Here is a 24,413-nt window from a genome sequence, read left to right as displayed (position 1 = left end):
CAACCCTTACGAAAATTAACATTTTAATATTTAACTATAAATCCAGAGAAAATGGTTACTATTGTTTAACTGTGGTAACCAAAAATGTAAAATTATTTTTACAAATGTATTTATTTAAAAATAAATACAAATCCATTTGCAAAAAAACAAGGTTATTTTACTTTTATATAGGCTAATAAAAGCATGTTTAACTTTTGTAAGGGAAAAACATGACTCATGTACAGTATTAGGATTTTTCTATAAAGATATTGTATTGTAGAGTATTGTATTGTAAAGTATAGTTTTGTTCAATCTTGAGTATTAAAGTCATGAGAGAGATGGATAACAGGGCAAAATAAAGAGACTGAAGAGAAAAATGGAAGTGAAGGTGCAGTTCAGGAGAGAACTTTTAATTATTTTGCATGTCCCCAAATTAAAGATTTAAACCTTTTTTATGTCAGGTCCATACAAAAAAATAGTTTTGTCCATGAATTTGTTTGTATGAGTTTGAATTTTCCACTCTGAATTTTTTTCCCAGTCCGCCCCTCCTGTAAATTAATGGCAAAGACATGGTTTCATTTACTACACATAGGCCTACTGAAGCTCGCAGTGTTTTCAACCCCTGCTGCCTCAATATAGGAGTACACAAGCACATAAACATAATTTCTAGAACTGCTTTGTGTCACTTCATGTGCATTTTACTTATTTTGAGAAAACTATAATCATATACAAAGAGACAGCAGTTTAAAAAAAACACCAATGTTTCAGGAGTTTAGTACACAGAATACGTCACACTCTTATTAGATAACTGTATTTAAGTTGATGTATATGCTTTTATTTATTATTCTTTAATTTTCACAAATTTAGAAAAGTAATCAAAAAGTACTCAAAAGTAATTAGTTACATTACTTTAATAAAGTAATTGAAAAAGTTACACTACTATTACATTTTAAACAGGGTAACTTGTAATCTGTAACCTATTACATTTCCAAAGTAACCTTCCCAACACTGGTCCTTTGTGATTCTTAAAGTGCAAGTCAGCAGCTACCCATTTTGATGGGGAAAAAAAGGATATCATGGAGCAAAAAAATTATACCAATGTCTCCCGGCAATATATTGGGGTCTTATAAAGTGAAAAGATCGGTCAATGCAAGAAACTGAAAATTATTACCTGTAATCCATAGCCTCAGGCGATTGGGGAAGTCCAATTATTTTCCACACTGGTTCAGTTTTGGGTGAACTTTCCCTTTAATTGAAATAAAGATTAAATAAAAGACAAATATTGAATATAGATAAAAGTAAAATAAAATAAAGAAATAACAAAACTGAAAAATGAATATATATATATATATATATATATATATATATATTTTTTTTTTTTTTTTTTTTTTTTTTTTTACTTTCAGCACCAAAAAAGTTAGTAAAACTGTCAATATTTGTGTTTTCAAGGTAACCCAAGGGGATAAATAATGATTTTAAGGTGAATTTCTAGGTCAAGGCTTGGCTCACTAGACTGCACCACATTTTGTTTTTAACACACACACACACACACACACACACACAATCATAATCAATTAAAATCCTCAGCTGCACAGCATTAACCTTATTATAATCAAAAGTAACTAATAGTGATTTGCAAGACAACAAATGAAGTGGTTCATGGTTCATTGCTCTACTCTGGGACTCCAATTCTGACTTTGCGATATTGTTGGTCCTCAGAACAACTCGGCATCTGTTTTGACAGGCTGTTGTGAAACTTTGAGGACATGTGTGCCATGGGACGAGTGAAACGAGCAGTGTCGGTGTTCCTGGAATGAAAAGCGTTTTCTTCATTTTCATTTGCCACTCAGTGCACCTCTGTTTTGTCAGGAAAATTGGGTTGTTGATTCACAAGTGGGATGTTTCTTTTCAAACTCAGAGTCTGACTCTCTTGCTATTCCATGAAAGGACGATAATTTCTGTGAAAGATGCTCTCAGGAGATAGAGTTGTCATAATGAAACTGGATTTAGGGTGCCGTTTCCATTTTCACTCTTTCTGTAAATGTGTAATCAGGTAACTTCTATGCACTCTGAGAGTGTAGATGTTTCTGCTATTCATGTGTCTCTGTTTCTTCTTGCTATAAATATAATGTCTAGAGCCTGCAATCACTTGTTTTGTCAAAAATGGGCTTTGTGTAGAACCTTTTAGTAACATTTACATTAAATAGTAAATCTGTTTGTTCAGACATTTATAAATCTGATTCATTGAAGTGATTTATTGTTTTAAATCAGTTGTATTGGAAAGTCTGATTAATTTTGTAATGAATCTGTATGTTCTAACTCCTTGTAGTGTATTGAAAGTCAGACTCATTTTATTGAATTGGTTTGTTAAAAATGTTCTTTCCCTTATGTGTAGCAATGGAAATCTGTTCTGTTCTGAATCTGTTCATTCAGTCAGTCCTCTCCTGTATGTAGAATTGGAAAAAAGAAAAGAAAAAAAAACAGTTCTAGTGGGGCAGTTCATTTGGATAGTCCTCATATACAGTATGCAGCATTGGAAGGTCCATTCATATCACCCTTTTCTATGTGTAGCTTTGAAAAATCTGATTAATTCTGGTAAGTCAGTTCATTTGGACAGTCATCTCTCTCATAGGAAAGTCCCATTCGTTTTCTTGAATCATGTTGTTTAGGAAATATTTACCTCTTCAGTTTTGATACTGTCTGCCTATTTGGGATTGTTCATTCATTCAAAACCTATCACTGTTTTGTTTCAAAGTGTGAGAGAGAGAGAGAGAGAGAGAGAGAGAGAGAGAGAGAGAGAAAGAGAGAGAATGAGAAAGGAAAATGAGCTTAAGCTTAAGCAGCTGACTTGTTGCCTCACTTTCCTATCAGACTTTATAGGCAACGTTTGCCCATGAAGGTACCCTCCGAAACTGATTTAGGACAGAGTTCTGAGGCAGCATATCAGTTTAATGATCCACAACAAAATAGAGAGAACAACTAACAACTAAGTAAATGTGTAATTAGCCTACTTCAATACTAATTTTGCGCTAGTAATGACATTACAAGTGGAAAGGGCTGGCCCAAAATGCACATGCACACACAAACTGACCACAACTTGCAGCTTTCATTAGTTTATTAGATAGTTATTAGATTATTTGTTTTCTTATGAATATTGTCCCTTTTCACATCCAATTTTTGTAGCTTGTAGTGAATCATATATTTTTCAGAGCAGTAGCTCAACTCAGACCACTTTAAATCAATAGTAGCTTGTAACTTAAGAACTAAATTTTCAAAAGACGCTTCTGGTATCTGGACCCAGCCTGGCCATTTGCTTGAAAAGTTCAGGAGTAACTGATGTAAAGCCAAGAAAAACATTAGAAAGGGTGTTGTTGTTCTTCAACTCTGCATGCAATTTGAGGTGAGGTGATCACCACCTCAGGCGGAAAATGAAGTTTCTGTGTCTTTGTTTCTTTTTCTTGCTCTCTCTCTCTCTCTCTCATTTATTCTTCTGTTCCTGTCAGTTGCACTCTCTGTATGTGTCTACCTCCATCTGTTCCCTGTCTCTCCATATCACTTCCTTTCTCATACCTCCTGCCTTACTTTTCTCCTCTGTTGGGTTTCTCCTCTCTATCCTTCTTTTAATGTGTTGCGGTGCGGTAATCGCTGAGAGCTGTGTCATTGCACTCAGCAGCTCTTTTATGATGCTTCTCACTGGCGCGTCTCCTTGTTCCTCGATCGACTCGTGACGGTAAACTCTAAGTGACTTGACGTGGCTTCAAACCTGCTTCCTCTGGAGACTTGTTACATCACACAGTCTGTTATTTTAGACACTCTCTATGTGGTCGCATGTGTCAGTTGCATCATTTTTGAATATAAAAATGGATAATTCTCAGCGTGAATGGTTTGTGACCTTGTGGCCTCTCTCTCAAAATCACGGTATGGATTATTAGAAAACTGTCAGTTTCAAAACACCTTTCTGTCTCTCTCTCTCTTTCTTCAGTGTGGAGCCGGGCTGGCAGAGGGTGGTTCAGGTGGATCTGGAGGTGGACGGTGTCGGAAGTACGGTAGGCAGCAGGTCCATTTCCTGGGCGGTGGAATACCCGGGCATTAGGGCCAGCAATGAGGAAACTGAGACGCACATCCACCTGGCACAGAAAGACCTAGTTGGCATCGTGCCGCTGGCTATGGTGAGAACATCGTCATTTCAGCGGTCTCTCAGAGAGGTGCTGGGTCTCTTCGGGGAGTTCTGGGACTGACAGATAAAAAAGGCAGACTGTCATGCTTTTTAGTTGACTTTGATATAATGTAAAAGAAACCATCTGGGTTGTCATGACCATTTTTCAGTTTAGCATAATCTCATGTTTTAAAAAGCAATGGTCCAGTAAACATCTCGAAGACAACAGTGACCAGAATCAAATATTTTGATATTCTTAAACAGTTTGCATTCTACACTCTCAGAAAAAAAAATGGCATAATAGCTGTCACTAGGTCATATCCTTTCAAAAGGTATAAATAGATGGCTAATATTAACTCTCCCAACCAGATATTACACAATTTGTATTTATTTACTTACTTACTTACTATATTAGTATATAAATATTGTGTACCAAGTTAACAGCTGAATAATTAAGAAATGTAAATGTATGAATATATACACATACACACTGGGTGTATAACATGCACCCAAACACCTACAGTATATATTATATAAGCATGCATACACACACATACTGTACATACAAACCCCTTAAACATTACACATACAATATACATGTCCATTCTTAACTAAGTATGCTCGCAAATGTTTTACATTTTTTAAATAACTAACGACCCACATATGCCTATATTCAGACTCTTGACAATGGAAAATAATTAAACTAATTAGACCGTAGAATATTTGAGTGAAAGGAAGGTCACTAGTGACATTAACACCACTTATGATACTATATGTTTACTTTAATATTAACATAAGCAAGAACTAAATGAAGGTGATAACACTAATCTGATTGTCGGATATCAATGTTCCTTGTCGAAATATTTAGAAACAATATATTAAATTATTTGAAACACTTATGGCCCTATCATACACCCAGCGCACTGCGACGCAAGGGAAGTGTGTTTACTAGTTCCAGTCCACCGCCGTTCGCATTTTCCCGTCCAGTGCCACGTCGTCTTATTAGCAAATGCATTTCCGCTAATTTTTGCGACCATGGGGGTGCTGGTCTAAAAAGAGGTGTGTTCAGGCGCATTGCTATTTTAAGGAGCTGAAAATAGACTGCGCCATAGACCAACTCAAACCTGGTCTAAAGTCTGGTGCAAAGTTTTTTCTTTGTTATTTAAAGAGCGTACACGCTGCTTATTAAACACAGAGACATACAGCAGCACAAAAACATGTCATATATTAAAAATTAAAGGATTGCAATGCAAAAGATTTTTTTGTAGGCTAAATATATATATATGCCTGCATGTCATAATGGAAAGTCATCACATGTGTCAGAATTATCTAAAAAATATATTTGCTCACACACAAGCAGCTCCATTTCATCTCGGAGATGCGTTGTCTTTGCGCTTGCCAAATTCTGCCGTGTAAATAGCAAATCCGTCATGGCACGAGCGCAACTGGCTCTTAAAGGGAATGTAAGATGAGACTCTGATTGGTTTATTGCATGTTACGCCCAAAAAACAACCATTTCTCATTAAGAGAATAGGGACAACCCGTTTAGACCATGCGCCCGGGTGCGTCAACCGTTTTTCCGTCGTTAAAATAGCAAAAGTGGATTTGGACATGCCCTGTGTGCCCCTGTGCCGTGCGCTTTACACTTTTACGCTTAGATCGTTAAAATAGGGCCCTTAGAGTGCACCCCTAAGCTTGACCACTAAACCATTAGGAAGTTATAAGTCATGATTGTTAATGATTTTATAGGGTTCCATATTTTTAAATATATCTTTTCTCTAACTAATATCTTATATCTTAGCTCTTCTAGGGGTAACACATAGCCAAAATTCAACTACAGGCACAGACTCTTATTTCTGTAAAATTGCTTTCTTTGCTATAAGAGCATACATTAAGAAACAGCATGTGACACATATTTACTTCCTATGCCTGAAGTATCTCCAAAAATGCCCAGTTTTGGCCCAGGTGGCAAATTGATTTTATATGCTTCTGAGAACATACTATAAGTCTGAATATACTCTGTCAGAATGGGCTGATTTTATAACATGACCAGAAAGCATGAGACAACATACCTTCAGAGAGTTTACATTTGTTACATGTAAAGGATACATCTGGATAAAATGTATGTAGTTTGGTTTCTTTTCCAAATCTTGCATATATGATTAGTGTTTATATTCACCTTATCTAGTAGTAAGGCATAAAAGAGAGAAACAGTGCCTCGTTCTATTTAAATGTGATTACATTGAATTTCAAGCATTTGATGAATAGATATACTATTTTCAAAACCAGTAAAATATTTCCTAGCAAAAAAAAAAAGACCTGTTGATAAATGTCATATTTTGATTTAAGTTGAATAAATGAGCCAATTTTATTATCAACACTGTATGTAAGTCTCCATCGAAATTAAACCCTTGTTAAATTAAAATTAAAATCTTGTCTTGTAAGCCAGGGGTAAAGGTGGAATTATTATTTTTTTACAAATTGGGCTGTCCAAATATACAGTAGCCTCTATGTAGAAGATCCAAAAATGATTTAATCTGCTTCCATATTTTAAGAAAGTTATTTATTCATTAGAAAAACTTGAATCAATATTTATTGGACTGTTCAACAAAGCTTCTAAAGATGCCTTCCTACTTTATTCTCTGGAGTTTGTCTCCATCGGGAAAGGTTTATAACACAATGAACACGTTGAATTCACTTTTACAATGGATTATAGTTCTCATAGTTATAATGTGTTATAAGTCTCATATCTTGCCATTTTTTTATTAGATTATATTTTTTTAATATATGTCAACTTATTCTACCATATTAGATTCTACCATTCTTGAGCATACTAATGCTCTAATGAGAGTTAGTTGGCATGCAGATGTAAAGTTGCTTAGAGTTGATTGATTAAGGGGACCATCAAAATAAAATGTAACCATATAAACATTGCATTTTTTTCAGTTGGAGTATTAAACTCACATCAATTAATTAACATTAGCTCCACAGGAAATACTCAAATAACACTCAACATCTAACCACTCACAAGCTGTAGAAAGATACTGATCAGATATTAAACAATGTTAAGATATGATATTGTCATACAAGTAGATTTCATTGTGTGTTATAAATAATCAAACTCTTAAACTTATAACCACAAATACGTAAGTATTATGATGTATTATAATTGTTGTTATGATTATTCATGAGTTGTTATAACATGTTATACGTTTTTATAATGCATTATGCATTCATTATAATGCCTTAAGAATACCTTTATAATTTATTATAAACACGGGCTTCATAGAAAATGTTACCATTTTACCTTTGCCAAGAGTATTTTGTCAAATAAAATTAGGTGTGAATGTTTTAATGAATGGTGCTTGATTAATCTTAAAAAAAAAAAAAAAATCTGAACAAAACACTGTAACTGCATGTTTTAAGGTGGTCTAATCTTTTGTGTTGGTCAATTAAAAGTTATGCATTTATTCTTAAATCTAAATGAACTGTAGTTAAGTATTAATTTATCGATATCGTTGACTTGATTGCAAATAAAGGCACAGACACTATTTAAACTGAACAGAGATGACATCACTGAATTCAATGATGAACTGCCTTTAACTATCATTTTGCATTATTGACACACTGTTTTCCTAATGAATGTTGTTCAGTTGCTTTGACGCAATGCATTTTGTTTAAAGCGCTATATAAATAAAGGTGACTTGACTTGACTTGACTACAGAAAGATCCAATCTAAGGCTCTTACTGAATCACATCAATTTTTAAGTTCACATTTAATAACTCACCAATACCTAACAACTGTTCAAGAAAGTGTAACATTAATCTCTTATAATCTTTATTAATCAGAAGAATCAGTGCAGACGGAAACCATTTTAAGGACAGCTTGCAGGAAGGAAATGTGCTTATTGATGTAATACTTTAATATTTTTCTCTGATTAAGAACACCAATCAGCCTTGACAGAGGAATATTCAGAGCTATTTCTTCAGATATGTGCTATTGAGGAGTTCCAGAATAATTACATTTGATTATTTGTATTGAAATTGTGCTTGAATCAAATTGGCTTGAAAGTCAATTTTCAAAGAATGTTATTTAAGTCATTGAAATGATTTTGTAGATCATGTTTGTGTGTGCATATGAATACACTATCAATCACTACCTCCTTTCTTGCTAATTCTTGTGTTATAATTATTAATCATAAGGAAAAATCTATGTGAATATGCAGTCCCCAACTGGGATCTACACAAACATCAATGGCTGTATTAATGAGAATGACAATAATAAATATATAGCAATTAGATATGTCACTTAAACTCTTAACTCTTAAAGGTTTAGAGTGCTGTAATATGGTAAAATAAAGCAGATCAATTTCCATCTCTCTTGACACACACTTCTTACATTTCTGAAATCAATAATGGTTTTCGTCCATTTGTCCATGCAATAATGGAATTAATTTGCTGCAGTCACTGGATTCTTTATGAAGTCATTCTAATATGTTCTCTGTCTCCAATATTTTCCATAAGGTTGCATAATTATTTAACTTAATATAAGTAATAGACAAACTGGTATCTCATTCATAGGTAATCCACCATATGATACCTCAACATATTTGCAATTTCTGTGAGGTATTAGTGAAATATAGCACCTGTGACGGTTTATTAATTAATCACTCTCCTGTATCCTCTCATCTGAAACCCTGTTTGGCCATCTGAGGGACTTCAAAAGTCTTCAACAGCTGGGATTCAATGCTGTAGTGCTTGCTGTCACACTTCACTGTCCCCTTGCTAATCATTTGGCGGAGCTTTTGGCTCTGCTTTACAAGTTTCCTGTGCCACTTGCTGCTAGTTGGTTCACCCCGTAATTGTCTGGCACATAGTTGTGGTATTTGAGGTCTAACGGGAGAGTTCTGGCCAGGATGAGGCTCTTGCTCCAGACTCTTTAGGACAGAGTGAGTGGCTTGGCTATCGCTTCGCTCCAAACGAGGTCTCAAGTGGAGGAGCTCAGGGACTCATGCATGACCAGGCAGAAGGATTTCTCTCAATTTTTGTGTTTTGGATGCTGAAGAGGTATCCGCTGTGTGTTTGCTGAGTTGAGCTGAGGTCTTGACGGTAACATTTTATATGTAAATAGGCTAGGACTCTTCAATTAAAGATGTTATTCAGATTATTTTAAGATATAATTACATAATATGTGTATTATTTAATCACATTATTTGCATATATCAGTATTTGCTGAAAAAGCCCACAAATGTTACAGGAGACAAAATATCTCTCACTAGAGGAAAATTATGCAGTATAGAATTCATGTACTAGTTCAATTGTATAACTTGTGAATTTGTGTTAATCTTAATCTAATCACAATGTGTTGTATTTTAAATAATTGACTTTACTAAATGTTGTTAAAAAAAAATGTATACATTTATTCAGCAAGAATGCGTTAAATTGATTAAAAGTGACTTTTCCGAGATCATTATGACATAGAAAAATGGTCCTAAAGGTTGAATGGTTACATACTCTATCGTGAAATTATGTATGGTTTAAGTAACATGCAGTGTTAATTTGCGTAAATCTTGTATTAATTTACTACTTTTTATGCAATACACTGTACTAAATAAGCAAGTAATTAAGTAACAGTTCTAGTTAGACCTGGGTTTACAATATCAATTAATCAATTTTAATCAGTCTTCATTTTGAGGAACCAGTATGATTTTTAAATCTGAAGATATATATATATATATTAGTCTGTGCTGCTTTCTGTTGATGCGTGAACAAAACTTCACTTAAGATTACTTGCAGGCCACCTGCTATCCAAAAATTACAGTAAGCCTTCTGTTGTGATATGTTTGATGGGAAACAAAGTCTCAACTACTCAAAATAAAAAATGTTGTTTTGATGCTCTTTTAAAGTGGTGTCAGTCCCACACATATACATGACATATGTACTCATCATCAAATTCAAAGCAAAGCTGAACTTTTGAGTTAAAAAGGTGTTGTAGCTGGATGACTTCCAGTCGTTACCTCTGCCTCCCAGGCAAACATCTAATTAAACTCCACTCCACATCCCTTCATGGGTTTTCAATCCTTTGATAAATGCTTTTCTATTGCTGTTCATTTCATGAACCAGACAGCTGCATCACTGCAGACAGGGCTGCTTTTCCACCTGAACACTACTTTAGCTATCAACTCTGCCAACACTAAACATTATTTCCACAGATCTTCATTTGATAATCCAGATTTGTCTTTACTCACTATTCTTAAAACGGTGTCTGTTTGGGTAGTGAATTCACTTTCATAACCGGTTCAGCACAGGTAAAAATTTATAATAGAATTTATAATTCTATCTATCCATCCGTCAACATTCCTATCAACCAATCAAATTTTAAGACTTGAATTGATTTTGATTGGCATTCATCTCAACCTATCATTTTCCTCAAATTTTTAAGGAAGCATCATATGTTGTTCCAATAGCTACAAAATCTAAATCGCATACTGAGCTTTCCTCAGACGTAGGCCAGAAGGACCTGTACATTCTGGGTGATTGTGTAATAAGAATAAACCTGTTCCTCTCTCCAGTGAAACATTTAATCATTGAAGTTTTGGATACACATCATAAGAACCTGGCCGCTGGAAGCAGAATTCATTTCGAACAGCCCCGGGCGGAAACCAGAGAGGTGAACGTGGGATCCAAAAGCCATTGTACTGAAAGAGTCACCTCAGTTAAAATGCTAATCCACTCACGGGTCAGTGTGGGAGTTTCCCCTGAGCCAAGCGCTCAGCCGGTTGGATGTCAGATGAAGCACGGTGATGTACCACTACCGACCTTTCCTCAGACGCGCTTCCTGGAGGAGGTTACGAGCCCCCCTGTAGGAGCTGATCTTTGGAGCCCGATGACATGAATTAAGCAGAGCGTGAAGAGCCCGGTGCAGCGAGGCAGTGTGATACCGCCACGGCCCGAATGTGTCCCACACCGAGGGTCACTGCAATCTCGATTAATCACCTCCAACAGATGGCCTCCACTGAGAGAGATAGAGAGAGAGACAGCTCAAGGCTCTGTTGACAAGAGTGTTGCCTCAGCTTTGCTTTACATCAAGCTTTCATCAGTAATTAGTTTTAATTAGTCTAACAGGCCACATTGTCTTTGAGCCGTGATATGGAGCTTATGAGGGGTAGAAATAATCCTTTTAAACGCAGCAATTTATGAGTGACCTCTGCGCAGGTCATGGGTTTTGAACGTAAATAATAATAAATGATTCATAGCTCCAGTGCCATCCGTCTATATTTATGGATTATTAGCTTTCTTGGCCTGTATCTGTCTTCTCTCGCTCTCTTTCTTATAATTTGGTGCATATTTTTCAATTAATGGTGTCCTTCCTGTTAATCAATTTGAACAAAAGGACGTTTAATGGCTTATCGAAAACTCAGTAGCTCAACTGCGCTGCGACAGACCTCTGGGACAGACCGAGAAAGAGAGAGAAAGAGAGGGAGAGAGAGGGCACATCAAGAGACAGATGAAGAGAGCTGAAGTTTTATGAGAAAATTTTCCACTTTGAAAAACATACAGTGCGAGCGGTGGAAAGGCTCTCAGGTGTACCTTGGCTGCCTGACAGAGACTGAATTTGTCATCTATTTCAATACCGCGTGGCAAAAATGACTCTGAGGAGAGGAATGGAACGAGGGATGAAAAAGAGAGAAAATCAGCCGAGCCTTATGAGTGAAGGAAGGTGATGATGAAAGATATTTCCACCCCTGTGTGTGTGTCTTCCGTCCGGTGTGTGTGTAATATGATGCGTTATGTGGGTCATGTGAAGATAGATCTGCTGCTCGGTAATTGAGGCAGATCAGATTTGTCAGCACAGCAGGAGGCTGTTCTTTGAGCTGGCTTGTGCGCGCACACACACACACACACACACTCATGCAATGATTTTAGCATTGATTAGCCCAGTGCCTTCATTATTACAACTGCATCACAGGCAAGGAAAGTGGACATGGACAATATTACACACTCCTATGATGAAGAAACGCGATATGGAAATTAATCCAACAAGATCTGTCTTTCTAATAACCCACCCACTTTTGTAACTGATTTAAGACTACATGGCGAGCACACATACACCTCCTTCCAAGATTTTTTTTTTTTTTATTGTTTTTGAAAGCTGTCTCTTAACTTCACAAGACTATTTGATCCAAAATAGTAAATAGTAAATACAGTAGATCCAAAACTGTTATCTATTTTAATATGTAATTTTAAAACGTAATTTATTCATGTGATGCAAAGCTGAATTTTCAGCATCATTTTATATATAGAACTGATTTTACCATCATCCAGTCAACCTGAGACTGCATGAAGAGACATAAGGAATTGATACTAAAGCCTAAATCCATAGAATAACTGGTAAGCTCTCCAAGATACATGCAGCAACCTTATTATTTCATAGCAGTTTATATATATTTATTTAGATTTTAGTATCAATTCTTTCTGCCTCTTCATGCAGTCTCAGATTGACTGGATGATGGTAAAATCAGTTCTCTGTGAGGATCAATCTGCCTTTTGTAGGACTCCTTGTTCATAAAAACAGTCTCACTGGATTATTATAATATTTGCAAAAAGAATGTTGTGAAACTTAAAATTGATATTTCCTATTGATGCACCAAAATAAATAAATAACCTTAAATAATTTTTTTTTTTTTACTTTTACACAATACTCATGCGATATTTGATTCAATAAGTATAAAATATAACCCAGCACCACTGTTCATTCAGTCCACTTGATCAGCTTTAATCTACATGCATCTGTTCATAGGACATCATACCGTCTATAGAGTCTCTCTGAAGTCATGTTTTATTGAGAATCTATAGCAGAAACATGTACCATTGATTTCAATGGAGCAAAGGTGAATGTTAATTGGACTCTTAAGTTAACCATGAACCCTGCTCCACGGTCAATTTCACTGGTTACCTAAATCACGCTGTCACATGTCAAGAAAAATATAGTCTTTATTAATTTTGTTCAGAATTCAGAAAAGTAATGGATAGAAAGGATCACAACAAACATTAACAACTGCATATAAGAGCATCATGCGAGACATTTGCATTGGACACAGGACTTTCAAGTTTTGTCCTGTCTTGAAGTATGTTTAGCAACAGTTTGCAGACAAAACTACGGATGCCATTGTACACATTTGGCATATTTTGAGCTGCAGGAAAAAAGTTGAACTCACAAAACACTCTCTAGTATGTGAACTAAATATCTGTGGCTGTTCACAACTCTCTGTTTTTAACTCTGTGGTTAAATGGGCTTTCACAGAGCAGTAAGTTCCTGCCCCTGATGTGATGGTCCACTCTCATGAAAGTCATTTTTCTCTTGGCTCAACATCCAGTGCTGCCAGCTGCACATTAATAACCCGTAAAGATAACATGTGTTTCCAGCTTAGTGCAATCACACAAACACCCCCTTCTACCCCTACTGCATATTCAGACACTAGAATTAAAAAAAACAGAATGTGTTTGCTGCATTTTTTAGAACAGATGTACTAGGAAGCATATAAATGCAGAGTTTGCAGTGGATGTTCTCTGGAAACCATAGCATGTGATTTGGCATTTAAATGCGCCAGGTTTGTGGTTTGGGTTTTGTGTAAGTCTTCGGGGTTTGACTTCACTGCTGCGGTGCAAAAATGGAATATTCTGCATTGTGGAAGCTATTTTTGTAACACTGAATTTTTAATTTTAATATTTTTTTGTTCAACCTGTATTCTTAGTTTGTGTGGTGTTCACATACTGCCAGAAGTGGAATAGTGAAGTACGCAGACCCCTGAAATTGACCCCTGAGGTTCTTTTCTTTTCTTGTCTTTTCTTTTCTTTGTTCTTTTCCTGCTCTTTTTTTCTTTCCCTTTATACTTTATTTTCTCCACACATTTTGCTTTCCTTGCATCCCCTCCCATTACTTTTTAGTCTTAACTTATACTTCCTGCCACTTTCCCGTTGCCTTTTTATTTGCCTTGCTATTTTCCAATTAATTTCCTTTCTATTACCTTCCTTCTTTGCCCTGTTTTTACTTGCATGTCCTTTCCTTTTGTTTTCTTTCCTTTCACTTTTCCTCTCCTTTTCCTTTCTACATCCTCCTAATTTCTGTTCCTTTCTATTCCCTTTTTTATTTCATTTCTTTTTTCCTTTGCATACTTTCCATTTCCTTCTCTTTTATTTTTCCTTCTTATCATTTTTACTTTCTTCATATTTTCTTTTCTTTTCTTTTTTCCACTTCCTGTCCTGTCCTTTCCTTTCCTTTTCACATCCTCCTCCCTTTCCTTTCCTTTCCTTTCCTTTTCACATCCTCCTCCCTTTCCTTTCCTTTCCTTTTCACATCCTCCTCCCTTTCCTATCCTTTCCTTTCCTTTTCACAACCTCCGCCCCTTCCTTTGCATTCTTTTGCACATCCTCCTCCTTTCCTTTCCTTTCCTTTCCTTTCCTTTCCTTTCCTTTCCTTTCCTTTCCTTTCCTTTCCTTTCCTTTCCTTTCCTTTCTTTTCACAGCCTCCGCCCTTTCCTTTCTTTTTCACATCTTACTCCTTTCCCCTCCTTTCCTCCCCTTTCCTTGTTTTCCTGCTCTATTCTTCCCGTAGGCTTTGATTTAGACTATGAAAGTGTATCATATTACATTTCTTAGCATGCTGTGAAACACATTATTTCCACAACGACAGCTCTGAAATATGAATCCCTAGTGCCTAATCCATTAGTCCCTCTCTCCTCCTCTCTTTCTTCCCTCTCGATCACTTGCTCTCTAGTTGAATAAGCATGATAAAGTGCAGTAGTTAATTGGAGCAGCCATGGAGTTCATATGTGCCATAACGCAGGTAATGTTAATGAACAGGGCTTTCGAGCGCTGATTAATAATGTCCTATTCACACACATTTCTTAAATTCAGTTCATCTTAATCCTGGTGTGCAATTCACAAACGTCTTGAATGAGATTTTTTTTATTATCTTTAAATAAGAGAGAACACTGTCACATGCGCATCAGTGTTTGCCTGTGTGCGTAAGTCGGTCAAAAACACTTGTGCAACAGATGCTCCATTATTTTCTATGATGAGCACTTCAGAAATCTTAAGCAAATTGACACAAAAGGATGCACATTGATTCAAAACTCCTTCAAGCTTAATAGAGCTGCAGTTTAGCCGTTTCATCTTTTGATCACAACACAATTCATGTAGTCTAAAATCATATCCTGTTTCCTGCATACAAAAGCACACCAATAATCCAAACAGGAAATGATTTTCCCCTCCGTAAAAGAGCGAGAGACAGAGAGAGAGAGAGAGAGAGAGAGAGAAAGGCCTCAGTGAATCTGCTGCCATAGCATCTAAATCTGCCCTCTATTTAGTGCTCATTTGTTTGTTTGATGATTTATGTATGCATTTATTTGTGTTCACACCGTGCTTTCGCCAGCATCTCGAGTGACGGACTGAAGAAAAAGGAGCTGACAGCTGCACCTGAGGAAACAAGAGACGATGTTCCCGCACGTATGTGTATATGTGTGTGAATGCGCACAGACCAATTGTGGAAGAATATGTGAAAAGAGAATGACAGCAATTATTCCAGCCCACACAGCTCACTGGTCCCCTTCTAATGCATTCCCAACGCAGAGCTCCTGTTCTGCTGTTGCACCTCTCTGAATGCCAGACCAAGACACACGCAGAATATTAACATCGCTGATACTGAGTGAGATTTCAGATGCAATTTCAGATCTGTGTAGTGGCTGGAACATCAGAACACACCTGAGAAGGCATATTCATTTTAGCGACGCTTTTTCAGTGAACTACTTCAAAAACTGATTCAGCAGAATAAATGTCTTTTTAATGCACCCTTGTCAGATAACAGTGTTAATTTCTTTTAAAAAGTACCATACCATTTATGTTTTAAACAAATATCAACAGTAAAGTGATTCACATTTCAAGTAAAGTAAGTAAAGTAAAACAAAATATTTTGCTAAGACTTTATTTTAGGGTGTCCTAAAATAATAAAACATGTAAATAATAAAACATGCAAAAAAACACGTTACATGTACTTACTATTAAAATAACAATTAAATATGGATAATTACATGCAACTAACCCTAAACCCAACCCTAATCCCTAACCTCATAGAAAGTAAATTAATATTACTCAGTTAATTTTTTGCCCTTCTTTTTTAGACTATGAAAATGTAATCATAAAATAGAAAATAGAATAAAAAGTCATTTTGCAAACAAATCTATAATTAGGAAAAATCTGATTAAAACACTGAAAAGCATAAAATTCCATCCATAAATTGGGCTTAAATCATAAAATTGATGTTGGTCAATGTGTTTCTACTTTACTTATGGTATTGATATGGCCTTACTTATAGTATTGATATTTGTTGTCCATTAATCATTTTTATGATTTAAGACTTTTTATCTTTAACCACTTATCTCTAATGTTTCCAGTGAGCACCAGTGCATACATATGGACCACACAACCAGTCATAAGGGTCTTTTTTATTATTCTATTAAGATTTATACATTACATGAAATCTGAATAAATAAACTTTCCACTGATATATGGTTTGTTAGGATAGGAAAATATTTGGCCGAGATACAACTATATGGAATCTGAAAACCTGGAATCTGAGGGTGAATAAGTCCAAATGAAGTACTTAGCAATGCATATTACTAATCAAAATTACATTTTGATATATTTACGGCAGGAAATTTACAAAATACCTTAATGGAACATGATATTTACTTAATACCCTAATGATTTTTGGCATAAAAGAAAAATCAATAATTTTGACCGATACAATGTATTGTTGGCTATTGCTACAAATGTACCTGTTCTGTTCTGCTTATGACTGGGTTTGTGCTCCAGGAGCACATATATTTTATACTCCTTTAACACAGATTTTTTAAATATTTCTTATGTGAATTGCAAATATTTTTTTAAGTGAATATTGAAAAAGGTCCCATTTGTAGACCAGCAGATCTACTGATAGAATATATGATTTTTGTTGCTGCCCACCGTGTCCTCTGTTATTGAGTGTTTACCACCAAATCTTGTCCAGTGTGAGTGTGCGGTTCAGGTTCTTGCAGGATGAGCTTGGTTGAGCTGCAACAGTATAGATCTAAACAGACCTGAGAGCTGAAAGGAAAGAGGAGCAGTGGCATGGATCAGAGGGCAGAGGCAGAGAGGTTAGGTCCCATCGGAGGCAGCCCTGCCGTAAGTGACAGGCCTGGCTTCGATCTGTCTGTTTAAACTCACAGAGTCTGCTCAGAAGCTGTTTTCCTTTTGGCACATACTTTTTCAGCACTGCGTTAACTTGTGAAAGGCAATGGTTTCTCGTCCACCTTGTTATCCATTCGTTTAATCCATAATTCATTCAGTAAAGGATGAGATCACTTCTTATTTAATGTGAAGCATAAATTGCTGGTTCTAGACTACAATGGGCCATTTGTATCTGAAAAGCTTGAAAGGAAGAAAATTGAATCTTTTGTGTAGTGGGATGAACAGCAGAATGGGAAAATGGATGAGGAGAGAGTTTAAATGGGAAAGTAGAAATATATGTCTTTGTTGCATTCAATATAAAATGAAAACATGGGGAAAACAAACTAGGGCGGCAGGAAAATGATGCTGAAGTGTTTGTAAAGTTTTCTGTATTCAACAAGATCATCTACTTCTCAGTGTATCAACCCAAAACCTACATGAATCCTAAAGAAGAGAAAAAATAATAATTCTTTTGTTAGTTCTAGAGAGGAGCAGGACAGGAGCATGTTCTTTAAAATGTGTATTTTATTATAAATTCATTAAATTTTTACCTGTTGGTGATTAATTATTTGATTTATAGGCCTGTTTATTGTTTATACTTTATATGTTGGAGTATAATTATATCAATAGAATGGTTGTATAAAAACTGTCTTACCTGCAGATTGTATACAATACTCATACACTTAATCACTTTATGATTATATGAACTGAATAATTCAGCTACTCTAATCAACCACATAAACAAGATTGGACTAGTTAATGATCACAAAACAACCAGCTAAAAATCACATCAAATCTTATAATACTCTTATTAAAAGACCCTTTTTCACCTTTCACCAAAATTGGGTGTTTATACCTCAAAGTGTGACTTGTTTCCAATAATTGCAACTTTATATCTTACATTGTGAATTTACAATCTCACAAATTGTAACTATATCAATCATTGCAACTTTATATCTCAAAAGTGCGACTATATATCTTACAACGTATGACTTCATTTATTAGTTTAAACTTTATCTAATAATTACCCTTTGAAATTTTCCATGAGGGTTCTCTTTTCTTTTCCCCTGGATGAAGCGATTTAAGTGTCTCTTTGTAACCTTGATATATATGAAATGTTCAATAAACCTAATTGTAGATGTTGAGTTACATGGACAGAAAGTGATTTATACAAACGATCCTATTTGTGTAATATGCTATTTCAAACACTAGAGCCGTGGGAATTGATGCATTAGCACTAGATTTCTAATCATTAGTATCTACCCCTCCATTCATCCAGCAGTGAAAACACAAGTCTGATATTCCCTCACACACACACAGACACACACACACAGCCCCTGTCTGCCCCGCTGGCTTCCTGAGTCTGACCTTGACTGCTCAGCTCTTGGTAACTGCAAAAAGTCTTCTTGTTTAAATTCACCAGGGTTGCCAGGCCTTGCCATCTGACCCATTGATCTGGGTGGATTGCAGGTGTGGTATTCATAAGAGCGGCTGGGGATTTGTCCTATAAAGTTAAAATATAGTCCTGCTACCAACTGCCATGTTTTATTCAGAAGCTTGTTTTCCTCAACTCCACCGACCGAGTACCAAAACTATTCAAAGATTATTTTCCTCTTATTGTCTCTATTTCCGTCACTCCCATTCTCTCTTTCTACTGTTACACAATGGCACAAAATGTAACACACTTTAAAGGGATAGATCACCCGAAAATGTAATTCTGTCATTATTTACTCAGCCTCACGTTGTTTCAAACCTGTATGACTTTCTGTTTTCTGTAAAGCACAAAAACCTTTTTTTTTTAAAGGAATAGTTCACAAAAACTGATTTTCTTAAAGGAATAGTTCACCCAAAAAATTTTATTTGCTGAAAATGTACTCACAATCAGGCCATTCAAGATGTAGATGAGTTTGTTTCTTCATCTGAACAGATTTGGAGAAATTTAACATTACATCCCTTGCTCACTGCTGGACTTGCAGTGAAAGGGTATGATGGGAGTGAACAAATTACCATAAAATGATCATAAAGGCAGTCTATATAACTTAAGTCTTACAAATTGTCTGAAGTCATACAATTGTTTTTTTAACCAAATGATGATGACTTTAAAGAGATTAGAGTCATTGTTCACTGAATTTCTTTATTTTTGCCCCAGCTGCCCCATTATCTTTTCAATGAATCATTTGCATAAACAATCTAAATGATTTCTTTACAAATTCAACAGATGTGATTCCATACTACAAATTAAATTTGTGGTTGATTATCTTTTGCCACTTATACTAACATTTTTAAATGTTGTGTCTGCTTTAAGGCTCAAATGCTTCAATTCCCATTCAATGTAATTGCTTGGAAAAAAGCAACCAGCACATTCTTCAAAATTTGTCCTTTTGTTTGTAGAGAAGAAAGAAAGTCAAACCAGTTTGAAATGACGTGATGTTTAGTAAACAATGACCAGATTTCCATTGCAGGTTAAAATATCCCCTTAAATTCAATAAAATGACTTGTATGATATATGAAAATACATCCGCAAAAAAACAGCTATTCAGTCTTTGAAACCTGAAGCATTTTTGTGAACTCATAGTTCACAAGTTTTTAAATGGCTTCTGCTCAGTTTAGTGTACAGGACAACATTAATTTACAGAGTGTGCTGAAAAACACTGCAGTTACAAAATAAAATCCAATCAGGGCTTGGCTTTTTGTCCATCAACTCTTTTCTTCAAACACAGAATTAAAGCTCAAATGATATGCAGCTTGTTTCATAGCATTCAAATCCAATTAACGTGTATGCTTTGCTGAGTTAATGTTGGCAGTAAGGATTGCAAGAGTTTTATACAGGTAATACGCTCCTGCCTGGCTTATAGGGTGCAACACTGACACGCCACATAAGCTGTCAAATAAACATGTATACAAGCTTCTGATGACTGTCAACAGCTGACATACATAAAGCTGAAGTATTCCTACACCAAATGCTATTGCTGGTTATTACAAGCTTGTTTAAAACTATAGAGTGTACACACAGGCAAGTTTGCATATTTTTTATACAAATTTTTACTTGCAGTCATGGGTCTTAAAATGTGTCTCAGAGCTAATATAAGTGTGTTCCTTCATCTTTGGACACTTAATAATAAAAAAATAAATCTCAATCCAAAAATCCAAAATTTAATCCAACAGAAGAGTGAAATAAACATTAATAAATCTTTTAGTTTTTATTTATATATTTTATTTTAAAAATATGAATTATATCTAGCCATTCAGTCGTGTTATAATTCTTACAGTACCACACTCCACAACATTTTTTTTCTGCTTTCCAACAGTTAGTGTACTGGTTTATCAAGGAGACAACAGTGTCAGTTGTAGGGGAATTTACAGTTAAAACCCAAGGACCAGATATGTTGCAATGAAGACCAGGGGCCCGTTCTTCGTACGTCGCTAACTCAGTTAGCTGGATTTGAATGTTGATGATTTGGCGTGATCTTGGATCATTTGGTTCTTCGAAGCTCATCCCGGAGCTGCTGTCATAGCAACAGGTCCGTAAGCTTAAACCTGCTCGGGAGCAGCCTTATTTCATGTAAACAGGATTAGATCGCTTCTTTTCAACCAGAACTGATACTCAAAATGTCTGCTACCACCGCTACTTTATTACAAGAGTATCGTACTGATCCAGGGACAATAATTTAAAATAATAATCATTAAAAAAATTATTTAAAAATAATATAAAAATGCTGTGTAGTCCATAACAGCCTACTATAGACACAGCCAGTTTTACTCACTGAAATATTTATTTGTCATAAAATTATTACTTCATAATTGTATTAGAGTCTTACACACATGCTATACAGATAATAGAGTCGTGCATTATTTTGAGTGATGACTGCTATTATAAGAGTGGCTTGATGGAGTGCAGATAACATGATATTGACCCTTAAGAAACTTTCATTAATGCTGTCACGGAACAAATATGTCCAAATATAAAATGAAATGAATAGATAATTTCTACATTGAAATAAAAATGTAAAGACTGTACAACTATTATAAATTGCGAATATAAATATTTGGAAATCATGAAAAAAATTCGAATAAAATAAAAACATGCATCTATTATCTGTTTCATGTATCTATTATAACATTTATGTAGTTTTGTTTGCTTGGCTGTTTCCTTATAAAAGTCCAGAAATTTGTCAAGTTTTTCGTCGGGTGTCATTTTAAATTATATGACGTCATTACATTGCCGTCTTGCCACCAGCCAATCGCTTCACTGCTGATCATGGTTTCGAGTATCGATACATATTACCTTTTAAGCCAACACATGAACGCACAATTATCTCAGATAACTCAATCCAGCGATACTAATCATACACAACAGGTGTGTTCGAAGAACCCAATTAGCCAGATCATGATTAGCACGATGATATCATCTTGGATGTGTAATTTGATCTTGGATGTAATAAGCGACGTACGAAGAACGGGCCCCAGGAGTCAGAGATGAGTTCAATTAATAATAATAATTTTACTTGAAGAAAATAGTTTGCAATTTCATCAGCAGAAGTCAGCTTCAATACTCTCGACGTAGGCCGCTCCCGTACAACTCAAAATCAACCCCAGTTATACCCTGACAGAGGATACTAATTGCGTCAATACATAAGTCAACAAAATTCTGATTGGTTCCAAAACCTAGATAAACTTTCCAAAGACGTATATCTGATACGCTAGACACTGGAAGTTGATCGTTTGTCCTGGGACTGTCTGAGCTTCTCCCTGTACAGACAGATACTAACACACATACACAGAGAACTTATCTAAAATTCAAGGCTTTCTAGCACTGGCGAGTGTCTTATCATTACGGTTGGATACACACACATAATATGTGGACATTTATCTTGAGGAAAAGAAATACAGGGTAGAACAGCATTCTTTAATATCTCATAAGCGCACATAAGGATACACATTTCAATCTTGCCATAAATTGATTAATAATCAAACAAGAAATCATGTAATAATATAATTAATATCAGTATGAAGTATATGGCAACTCGTCATCCACTCCTTCACAGTGATGTGTTGAAACAACAAAGAAAAATCAAGGCAAATATCACCTGTGAATATTCTTACAGTATTATTTGCAGTCATGCTCCTATGATGTATGTGAACAAATTTTTGGACATTATTAGAAAAATTGAGCAAACTTGTGAAAGTATGAAATGTGTTTTAACAGAGTTTAACAGTGTCAAAAGTTGAAGAAACACCCATAAATTATCTTAAACATGTCTGTTGGCAAATGTGGCACAGAAGCGCTTCTGAAATGGTGTTTGGTTATCTTGATACAGTTAAATGCTGCTCGGAGGTGACATAAATGCATTTACACAGCAAATGCATAAAAAAACACCACTCCCAAATGCAGAAAATGGTGACTTTAAAATTGCCTTTTCCCCAGGATTACAGTGCATATGATACCCAATTGAATTTTTTTTTTTTTTAAATTAACACATAGGTAGATATAGTCTTTTTTGAACATTAGATGCCTCACAGGAATGTGTAAGGTCTATTAAAGGCAAATTCTCTTAGAGAGTAATTGCTTGTCCAGTAATGGTGAATAGATGTGCTGGAAGTGACATTAAATTCACTGTAATTTTGTTCCTGAGGTGAGATGAGGAGAACATGAAACTGAAGTCCAGTATGAGATATGTCTTCATTAAAGAACAAACTCTGGCTGACATTCAGTGACTTCATGTTGTAATACTTGCACACGGTTACACGACTGCATGCACACATACACACATTCAGTTTTCATACTCATGGATCTCTTTCACACACACACACACACACACACTGCTGGAGTCTATCAGTGTAGCAGTGATTGGACTCCTGAGACCACAGCGCTCCTTTGAACCCATATAATAAGAGAGTGAGGTATTTTTTGCATCTCTTTGTGCATTTGTTTATGTGTGATAGTAAGGGATTGTCAGAACTTTTAGAGTTTTCATTTTGCTGCAAAACCTTTTTTCAATTTTCAAGTTGTTTTTAGAACTTTAAAATATAATAAAAGTGAAAGTTATTTTGTAGTTACATTCTATAGAGGTTAGATTATTTCTTGGTTTTTGTGGATATGTAAGTGCCTTAAAATGCATTTAAATATAATAATATAAATGTAATATGCAGCGGCATGCACCGCAGAGGGTGGGGGTAACTTGAGCCCCTGCCCCTTTGAGGTCCAACACTAAAGTGCCCTTGAGGTCCTGTCTACATGCCCCCGTAGACATGCCCCAATTTCTGCCGAGGGGGACACCCCAGAAAGTGGACCAGTAGAAGGGACATGTCACTGACTCTTTCAACCTGCTTGTTAGCAGTGTTTCAGCTTGAAGGGCATTTTTCTTCTTCTTCTTCTTCTTCTTCTTCTTCTTCTTCTTCTTCTTTCCTTTTTGGATACACTTAATGATTCTTCTGCCTCTTTTTGCAGTGTTATCAAATGAAGAAGTCAGTAAGGTTTTCAATAGGCCACCTTTACTATGCTTTGGGGACCAGTTACTTATTGGATTTATTTTTGCTTTTATTTCTAGATTGGAAATAAATAAATATGTACATTTTGAAGTAGAGATGCTGACAATGGTGCATCTTCACTGGACTTGACAAACCAACTTAAATGCATAGGAATAGTTAAAAAAAAAAACTAACAAGACAATAATAAACCAAATCCATGTCTCAAACATATATCATTCATAACCAGCATTCATCTCAAACGAACAAACTGAGCATGGAGTGCTATGGACAAGTGAATTATATGGGATTGTTGATGTGTCGCTCCAGGCTAACATCAGAGAAATAATGTTTTTCTTTCCATGTTCCTGAGCACATACATTGACTGTGAATTGAAACCAGTTTCGAAGAGGAAAGCTATAAAAAGAACTGCATGCAACAGTGCTCTGAGAACACTGCAGAGCATGAAAGGAGCATGCCACAAAAATTGGCCCCAATAATTCAATTATTCCTTCGAACAAAGAAACAGGAGAGTGAGACAGAGCTG

The 24,413-nt window shown here is 35.6% G+C and overlaps 1 protein-coding gene across 1 annotated transcript in view; it reads left to right on the top strand.

The window, feature by feature from the left end:
* LOC132097533 (transmembrane protein 132C-like) overlaps window positions 1-24,413 on the top strand; it is a 262,244-nt gene that overhangs the window by 189,219 nt on the left and 48,612 nt on the right. Inside the window, exon 4 of the mRNA XM_059503315.1 lies at window positions 3,962-4,148. Within this exon, the coding sequence (XP_059359298.1) occupies window positions 3,962-4,148 (187 nt within the window). The remainder of the gene's footprint in view (window positions 1-3,961; window positions 4,149-24,413) is intronic.

Source organism: Carassius carassius, chromosome 21, assembly GCF_963082965.1.
Source record: "Carassius carassius chromosome 21, fCarCar2.1, whole genome shotgun sequence".
Lineage (NCBI taxonomy): Eukaryota > Metazoa > Chordata > Actinopteri > Cypriniformes > Cyprinidae > Carassius > Carassius carassius.
The sequence above is the reverse complement of the archived record's forward strand: the minus strand, read 5'-3'. Positions and strand labels throughout refer to the sequence as shown.